At 39.1% G+C, this 10,000-nt stretch overlaps 1 protein-coding gene across 3 annotated transcripts in view; it reads left to right on the forward strand.

Annotated features, from left to right (window-relative positions):
- The first annotated feature begins 1,815 nt into the window (after positions 1 to 1,815).
- The window catches only part of LOC117559854 (transcription factor SOX-13-like), a 42,313-nt gene continuing 34,128 nt past the window's right edge, over positions 1,816 to 10,000 (forward strand). For all 3 annotated transcript variants that reach the window (XM_034236560.1, XM_034236562.1, XM_034236561.1), the window contains exon 1: positions 1,816 to 1,968. In XM_034236560.1, the coding sequence (XP_034092451.1) occupies positions 1,901 to 1,968 (68 nt within the window). In that variant the 5' untranslated portion in view covers positions 1,816 to 1,900. The remainder of the gene's footprint in view (positions 1,969 to 10,000) is intronic.

The raw sequence follows: 10,000 nt of genomic DNA on the forward strand, positions 1-10,000 counted from the left end.
GTTATTGTAGATATGCAGTTTGTGTTTGGTTGTCGTCTACAGTCCTCTATTTCCGAACATTTGATTCAGGGTGTCCGCGGGGTCTTAAAAAGTATTACAAGTTGATAAATCAATGTAGCGAAAATGAAGGCTATTAAAAAGTATGAAACGGCATTTTCCAAGGTATTAAATGTTGTAGCTTGTTTTCAGTAAGTATATAAATGGCCCAAAGAGGTTGTATTCTACAGTGTGCCTGAATGTAATCATGGCGTAGGTGTGTAGTGTGATTCTGTGTAGTTTATTGATGGCATCCCGTTGGGTTTGACGTCATCTGAACAGGACATCGCGCGCTCACTGCTTGATAGTGTGCGAAGGTCCGTTTACGCCGGTTGCTAAGCAACATCGTTATGGGGAAATGCAAGTCTGCGTCCAAATGGTTGGAAGATAAGGAGGAAGGACAATCAATAATGTATATAGTCAATGTGAGGTAAAGTGTGTCGCCAAGGTAACCGGTTAGAACTCCAAGTGGCGATGAGGTCTTAAAATGTATGGAAAGGGTCTTAAAAAAGATCTTAAAAGGTTTTACATCTGACTTCAGGATTCCTGCTGATACCCTGTGATAACTTAATTTTAGAACATTTGATTGGATGATGGCATTTAGGGTTGGATGATATACTTAGAAGCTTCAAATCTAATTTTGCCGTTCAAGATTTAAATGCTGCCGAGCTTCTCCTCTATTCATCGTGTTTCTTTCCTTTATTTGAACCGTTGCGGACACATTTCAAGCCAGGTACATTTTAATAGTGTCCTTTTTTGAAGAGTAAGATTCCAGTTGGATTGTTTCTGATTCGTGTAATCCAAGCATTTCTGGTAACTCCAGAGCGTTGGGAAACTGTTTTTGTCAGAGATCGATGCATCCCTTTTTCTGTAATTCACATGTGTGTGTATCTCACCAAGTACACTTCTTCAATACATATGTGTTGCAGTTAATTCTTTCTTAAACACTTTGCTCTACCACTTGTTGCAAATGATTACCCACTATGAACACATTTTGGTAGGATTGCAAATGTCAGCTATATAGTTTGTCTCATAAAATACAGTGTTACACAAGATGAATCCCTCCTCCCCTTTTCTATACAGTGAGTTCCACCACTAGAACTTTTGCTTACCGTTAATGCCAGGAGAATAGTCTTGGCACTTTTGGAGGTCAACATTTGGTTAAAGTCAGGGCTGCTGAATGTTACAGAAAACCAGAGCAGTGTGCGTCAGTTGTATATTGTGCAACAATGTCCAATTAAAGTACAAAAGGAATTGAAAAAGTAAAAACAAATAGTTTTCTGTCCAAAAAGTCTGAGGGCAATTTATCAGAAATGAACTTTTGTGACTACCTTATTTAACTTGCAACTGTTTTTGGTTTCTTTACTGACTCGAAATGTAATAAGGACCAGAAAACACATTCATAAAGACCTTTTTCTTGCATTAGTGATTTCATAATCAGGGTATTGTACATACAGCTAGGATAACATTTGATATCTCATTATAATACTACATAAACCGTATTAACAATGAAGTCTGATTCTATCTCACTCTACATGTTGCCTTATTTCCTGGCCTCACAATCCACGTCTTTGTCCTTTTTTATGACCTGTTACCTGTCCAGGAAATCATAATATGAAAGGATAAAAGCTGACTTTGTTCGAAAGCGTCGGGATCTGAAAAATGCTCTTATCAGTTTGCCATCACACCTGTTGGGTCTGTATCGTGCAGATCGACGGTTACCTGGAACAGCGCGCTAGTTATGCAAATGAAGCCCCTGAACAGCAGAGTTTGAAGGGGCTCTTTGTACTTCCCCTCTTGAGAGGTTAGAGGTAACAGGAGCGTACAAAAAGAGAGGCGTTAGTGGAGAGGGAGAGCAGTCACGATGGCTTGTGTCAGCAGATCTGTTCCAGTGAGGGAGCGCTGCTGGGTCTCCTCATTCCTCCCAACCAGGTCAGTGCAGAAAACTACACGTTAATATGTGATTTTACAGTTACATTGTATTGCTTGATTGCCTTTTTTCTTCGTCTTACTTGGATAAGAACAGACTTAATTCTTGCAATTCTTGTGCCAGAGTTACAAAATGTACGGAGCAATGCCAGAAGCTACTTTATGTTGGGTTTTATCCACAAGTTTTCCTCACAGATTACAATTACACTGAAAAAACTGAAACTTTGACCCTAAATGAACATATTATGTCAACAGATTTCCCATATCTGTATTAGGTTAGTTGTGAGTTTGATATAACATAATTAGGTTGAACTTAACATTATTAAGTGTCACCGTGTCTCAGTACTGTACGATGCCAGTCACCTCTGTGGAAACATTGGTACAATTGGTACAACAATTTATATTTGATTGTCTTTTAAAAATGGTCTCTTCAAATGAAGCTGATGATTATTGCTTTAAACTAACAGCTATGTAACAACACAACACGTTTAAACAAGTCAATCTTTTCAGTTTTTTCCAAGTGAGAAGAACAGATGTGTCGAATCAAAAACTCTTCAGTGTTAAAAAGACCAGGAATCCTTCAGACTGACCATCACTTTATTAACCCTTAGATGCCCTTAGAGTGACTGGACCCTACACTCGTCCATAAGTGGGTCAAAAAGGACCCGTATTAGAATAATGTGTTTTTATGCCATTTTTGTCATTTTGGTTAAGAAAAATCACTTGTATAATATTTAGGATTATATTTTGGTTCACACTAGAAATATGTTATATTTAATTTTTCACTATTTATAATTTCAGACATTATTTTTTAATTTTGAAAAAATCGTTTTCCCATAGGATCCCATAGGAGATGCATTGTTGACCCACTTATGCATTGTTGACCCACTTGGGGTAGAAATACTAAAATGTAAATAAAAAATTAGAATGGCATGATATCCAAAACATGTTTTTTGAGGAATAGCTGGAATATGAAATGATAATAAAATGATAGGATACTTCAAGAAAACCACCTCACCGGGTCAAAAAGACCCACTTATGCATCTAAGGGTTAACTACCAGTCATCCAACTGAATATGTGAGTTAATTCAGAGTCATAAGAATCCACCTACTGTAGCTCAGCTGTTAAACACACATTCATCAGGGGTTAGGAGAACTTGTTTTTCACTTGGTTTCATTGAAATGAATTGCTTGATTGCCTTTTTTAGTGTTTTCTTCGTTGCTGTGCTTCTGTTGCATTGCTCACTTTTCTCTACGTCCAAGAAAAGCCGCATTGATCACCAGGTGTCAATCAAAGGGAAATATGCAAACGAGCCGCGGCCTGTGGGCAGACAGACACTCGCTGGATTGCTTTATCATCCCTAATCAAATACTGCTAGATATGATCTATAAATGGCAGGTTGGAAACTTCCACGTTCGAGCGCGTCACTCGATGAATGAAGAAAGTTAGAAAATGTGAAGAAGGGAAATCAAGTACACATTCGGGTAACACTTTATTTTGATAGTCCATAGTTAACACTCTACAAGTCATCAGTTGACATTCAACAACACTGTTTCAACAGACGAGTAACATGCATTTAACTAACTGCCAGTAGAATATAATGTACATCTCAAGTGTTGATCTATGGATTTAACAAAAAGTGTCTGTTGACTGTCAACATGTTTTTTGCAACAGGTTATTAACCGATATTCAACCTTACTATCTGTAGATTGTGAGTTCTTGTGAAAAAACTTTTTTTCTCAAGTGGCTTCTGTATTTATCTTATATATTAGTCAAATAAAACAGGAACAGGTGTTTCTAACTCAAACATTACATACATAATGAATAAATACAGTTTGTGATCAGTTGTGCAAAACATTTCGCTGTATTCCCATGTCTGTTACATATCATTAGTGGATGCATGTATGTGTTGATAGGTTATAGACTTTCTACTGTTCTCAACTGTGTTTCACTTTGATTGGATAGTCCTAACACATGCCTACAAACGCTTAGTGGAGAACCTACTAAAAGTATACTGATAGTCAACTCTAGATGAGTTGACGATCAACAGATAGTCAACTAAACTCTAAAGTTGCTCACCAACTAATGCTTAATGTAATCTTTAGTTGACATCTTGACTCTCAACAGACTCAACAGATAGTCGACATCACCCTGTTGACTTTCAACTGACAGATTGATTTTGAGTAGTTGATTGTCAATTTTGAAGATGTTGACACAATATACAGATAGTAAGGTTGAATATTGGTTAATACGCTGTTGACATGCTACTAAATGTCAACTGATGACTTATAGAGTGTTAAATATGGACTATCAAAATAAAGTGTTACCCACATTCGTTCTAAACATTTGGGTAGAAAAAGTAGCAACAGCATTTATAGAATAAAATATGGTGTGGTGTGGTAGATGCTAGGTACAGAAGCAAAGTTATACATTGCACAGTTACTGTGTTCCAGTATTGAAGTTGTCGAACTAAGAAGGCAGCCAGTAATAGGTAGATATTGCACATAAGTAGTATTGTACAACAAAGGTGTCGTAATCTGGTTTGTTTTGTTTTTAAAATGTGCAAAAACCAGCATGTAGGATATTTAACATTCAGCTTTTTCTGTTTTGACTGAGACATGCTTTGTGGTTTTTCTGCCTTTGATACGGTCCCGCGGAGAATCGTCTGCCGTTACAGCTGTCAGTCTCACGGTTGACAATGAGAATGTCTTTATTTGTTTATCGCCATGCAAACATGTTTATATGGCGACACTTCATCCTGAGACAGAGTCCTGGCACTCTCTCCTTGTCTATTGTGTGAACTCTCTGCTATTCTGCCTCAGGCACTAGTTGGAAAGCGACATGGACGATATAAACCGACCAAGCTGCTTCTGTCTGGAGGCGGGAGGGAAGGGGGGGGGAATAAAAGAGTGAGAGAATGAAGGAGGTAACAAAGGAAGAGAAGAAAAGAAAAGGCAGAACAACAGTAGGGATTTGCATGGCCTATCCGCCCGGGGGGGAGATTTGACGTGTTACAACTTGTTGGGTAACTGAAGGTTTTGTGTGAAGTGATTCTTGTCTCGTGGGAAGTGTAAGGTTTCAGTGTTTTGGATTTTTATCTCTGTTCCCTCCGTCCACTGTCATCCTCCATCGCACCCCCAATTCTTATTTTCTGCTGAGACAGGAGCATTTACTTCCCAGCAGGACAAGTGTAGCCATTACTGTGGTCAGCAGAGGTGGGAAGTAGTGGAGTACAAATACTTAGTTTCTGTACTTAAGTACATCTTTCTGGTATGAGTACTTTACTCCACTACTTATTTTTCTGAGGACTTTTTACTTTCTACTTCTTACATGTTGAACCCAAATACCTGTACTTTCTACTTCTTACATGTTGAACTCAAATACCTGTACTTTCTACTTCTTACATGTTGAACCCAAATACCTGTACTTTCTACTTCTTACATGTTGAACTCAAATACCTGTACTTTCTACTTCTCACATGTTGAACTCAAATACCTGTACTTTCTACTTCTTACATGTTGAACTCAAATACCTGTACTTTCTACTTCTTACATGTTGAACACAAATACCTGTACTTTCTACTTCTTACATGTTGAACACAAATACCTGTACTTTCTACTTCTTACATGTTGAACACAAATACCTGTACTTTCTACTTCTTACATGTTGAACTCAAATACCTGTACTTTCTACTTCTTACATGTTGAGCCCAAATACCTGTACTTTCTACTTCTCTCATGTTGAACTCAAATACCTGTACTTTCTACTTCTTACATGTTGAACTCAAATACCTGTACTTTCTACTTCTTACATGTTGAGCCCAAATACCTGTACTTTCTACTTCTCTCATGTTGAACTCAAATACCTGTACTTTCTACTTCTCACATGTTGAACACAAATACCTGTACTTTCTACTTCTTACATGTTGAACTCAAATACCTGTACTTTCTACTTCTTACATGTTGAACTCAAATACCTGTACTTTCTACTTCTTACATGTTGAACTCAAATACCTGTACTTTCTACTTCTCTCATTTCCCAAACAGCTGGTTCCTTTAGTCTGAATGTGTGTTTGATGCGTGATCATTATTCTTTAGAGTCATTGCGTGCCTATTGATTTGAACACGATCCGTGTATCCATCATTTCCTGGTCTTCTCTAAAGAAGAGGGACCAATGGAAACGTTGTCATGTTGCCGTTGTTCAGCATGGAAACATTCATTAGCTAACAATGACATTATTGTTCTATTTATATAAAGGGAGGTCAGGTACTCTTTAAATCAGCTGGGAGTTATGGGTACTTTTTACTGAAGTATTCAAAGCCTCTTTACTTTTACTTGAGTAAAGAAGTTTAGTCAGTACTTCTACTTTCACCAGAGTATTTTTAAACACAAGTATGTGTACTTCTACTACTTTTGCCATCTCTGGTGGTCAGTCTGACAGAGAAACACAATTGGCTTCTACTCAAGGAGTTACTTCAAAACAAATTTCCTTTTTGCCTGTCTTTTATCCAGAGTCCTTTGTTGGATTTTATCCATAAGATTTTGTAGCATTTATTAACAATCCGACGTCCATCACATCAAACCAAGTTCATTCAGAGTCATAGGAATTCCCCTTTTGTAGTTCAGCTGTTAAACAACAAACATTCTGGGGTTAGAACAATTGACATATTTGGTTTCTTTTTGTTTCCTTAAAACTAATATCAAACAGGCACATGTGGAAACCCTTTTCTTGCATCAAACAATGACAAAGTCTTGAAGCAAATAAGATGGTTTTGGTTTGTCTTTTTAAGACTGCAGTCCTTAATATTTAGGACAAAACCAAAGAGGGTTAGGGTTGCAATATGTGTACCAGTCACCTATTGTCTAGCAATGATTGAGCTGTTTTTTTTGGCTCAAACTGTGCTAGTGAACTGGCTACTGATGAAACAGTCCAGTCATAGATGTTATCTCTCAACTCCATGTCCATTCTCGTGCAAAGTTGCACAATAAAGGAAGTCTAGAGTCTTGATCTCGGCACGTGGCTTGTAACACCAGAACCCCATACATATTGGCAATTGCCCCCAGAAACACAACCATCATACATTGCGTTTCTAATCTACAACTTCAACCACTATTGATATAAAAATACAGATCAGCGAAACTACGTTTAAAAAAAAAGTGTCTGGAAACAAAAGAAAGCAGTTCGCCACCATGACCCAGTGACTCCATGACCTTACACTGTTTACCTCCTTATCATGTTGTATAGTTTCTATTGTGTATACTATTCTTATTTTAGTTTGATAGAGCTCTTTTGTTTGCTGTGCTTGTAATGCTGCAAACAACTCAAGTCCCCGCTTGAATCGACAGTTGTATCTATTTCTTGTTTATTGGAGCTCGATGGGAAATGAACAGCTTGGGAGAGAGGATGACATGCTGGAGTCGGTTTCATATATCCGTGTGTTTATCTCATCTCATTTGTTTACAGTGTACTTTCGTTTGTTTTCTACGAGATTTCCTTGAAACCGATGTCAATAATATGTTAATGGCTGAATCATAGTGATCAACAACCTGTTCTAAAACAAACGGCGCTTGATTCCCCAAACACACTTATTTGCATCGGATGCAAAAACATTTTCATGTCCGGGTCGATCTTTCAACAGTAGTTTTTGTTCACTTTGTTTAACTTGGTTTAGCTCCACAGCTGCTGTGTTTTATTGCGATCTTTTTTCTGGCAGCATGTGGTGGGCGCTTATGAACAACACTGTAGGTGGTCGGAAAACAGGCCACAATCAGATAACCTCGAAATAAGGCAATGCTATTCAAATCTTGCAACACACACACTCTACATAAATACACAAGGTCAGGTTCCACATGGGTGCAGTCAGCTGCATGTACGGTTAAGTGTGTGTGTGTAAGTAGATGAAATGAACTGATGTGAAGGAACGCAATGCCCACACCGGTTCCCATTGTTTTTAGCTAAGACGTTAAAAGCATTGTTCAAAAAACGAACTATTGTGCTCGTAAAACACTCTTGACACATTCCTTGCTGTCAGCGGCTCTGTGGATCGCTCAGTGCATACCTCTGCAGTGACATACACACACACACACACACACACACACACACACACACACACACACACACACACACACACACACACACACACACACACACACACACACACACACACACACACACACACACACACTCTGAGTCTGAGCAGAGGCGTGTGAAAGCCACCTGTGGCGGCTCTACAGTGGAGGGGAGACCCAGGAATAACTCGCCGTGGGACAAAAACTTGCCGCTAACGGACCTCCCCGCGTCCCATATCGCACAATCAACCCCTCGCTGATACCGACGCTGGCTGATTCAGTGTTGGCTAAACAATTCTCACCTCTCTATCTTCATCCCTCCCTCCTCATTACTACCTAAAGAACCACACAGAACTGCTGGAAATAACAATCGCATACGATTAGGTCTTGTACAGATCCCTGTTGCCATGCCGATATGTAAACCCTGTCTTATATGGAATAGAGTTCCTGTATAAATAAACTGTTTTCTCAAATAGGTTCAAAGGGAAACATATTTGATCTCCTGGTTCACATCTGCAGTGTTAAGATAATATAAACCCTAACGCTAGGCAGCAATACTGCTTGGTTAAAGAGGCCCTATTATGCTTTTTGGTTTTTCCCTTTCCTGAAACGCCTCAATTGGACTCCTTTGTTTACTTTAGTAACCTAGTGACTTCACAATGTAACACTCTTGCTTCTATCGACTAGAGCTCCAACACATTGTCCGTGATAGGCTAAGGGGCGGGACATCTCCAAGTCGTTGTCCAATCACAACAGAGCTGACCAGCTAACCAATCAGAACAGACTGGGCTCTGGTTTCAGACAGAGGGTGAAAAGAGGCGCTGCAGCACAGGCAGTATGAGAAACATAAAGAGCTTTTTGAACATTAAAGCAGGGAGACATGTAGAGACACTACATACTGATATACACCTATACAAAAGTTTATAAAATGTCCTCTAAATAATAACAAAATAATGATGTACTTCGTACTTAGTAGAGGGAGAAGGCTGGATATTCCTTTATTTTAGTGTCAGTGTATTGGAAACAGCATTCAGATCGTGGGACAGATTATTTTGTCGTTTTAAATTACAATATTGGATCTAAGAACAAGGTTTTGGCCCTGACACCATTTGGCACACACACACACACACACACACACACACACACACACACACACACACACACACACACACACACACACACACACACACACACACACACACACCTCTGAGTGTGATATTGTGCTTAAAGTCAACAGTAGTGTAGCAGGTGGCATCTAATGAGTCGGACTGCTGTTGTTCTCGACTCCTGCAGCTGTATTTAATGTGCTAACGGGCTATTTAGTTACCATCAGCTGTGTGAAAAGGGTTTATTATGATTCAGAGTTTGAACACACACACACACATATATTCTCACACACCTTGCACAGGTCTGAAAGCTCTGGCAGACAGGTGGCTTGGTGTTGGATTGCAGTAACAACAGTGTTGTGTATTTGACAGATTGTTGGCCTTTTTTCACGTCACTTGTTGTAAGAGAGCACCATGCCAATCTCCTCGAGGCTTCTCTCCTTATTTGGAACACTTGGTGTCTTTCACACTGAGTAGGAAGTAACAATCAGAGAGGTGTCGAATTATTTGATAATTCCTTTTACAGTTTCAAGTTATTTCACTGGATGAAATGTAATAGTGGTCGTTTGCTAAAAGATGATGTTGGAGCAGAATAGTGCTAGCTTGCATTACATTTAATTTAGCTGAGGCTTTTATCCAAAGCCAAGGCAAGTAACATGCACCTCTGTTCACCCTCTGTCTGAAACCAGAGCCCAGTCTGCTCTGATTGGTTAGCTTACCGGCTTTGTTGTGATTGGTCAACCGCTTAGAGATGTCCCGCCCCTTATCCTATCACTTACAATGTATTGGAGCGCTAGCCAGTAGGAGTGCGAGTGCTACACAGTGATGTCGATATGTTCTTGAAGTAAACAAGGAGTCC

Source organism: Gymnodraco acuticeps, unplaced genomic scaffold (assembly GCF_902827175.1).
Source record: "Gymnodraco acuticeps unplaced genomic scaffold, fGymAcu1.1, whole genome shotgun sequence".
Lineage (NCBI taxonomy): Eukaryota > Metazoa > Chordata > Actinopteri > Perciformes > Bathydraconidae > Gymnodraco > Gymnodraco acuticeps.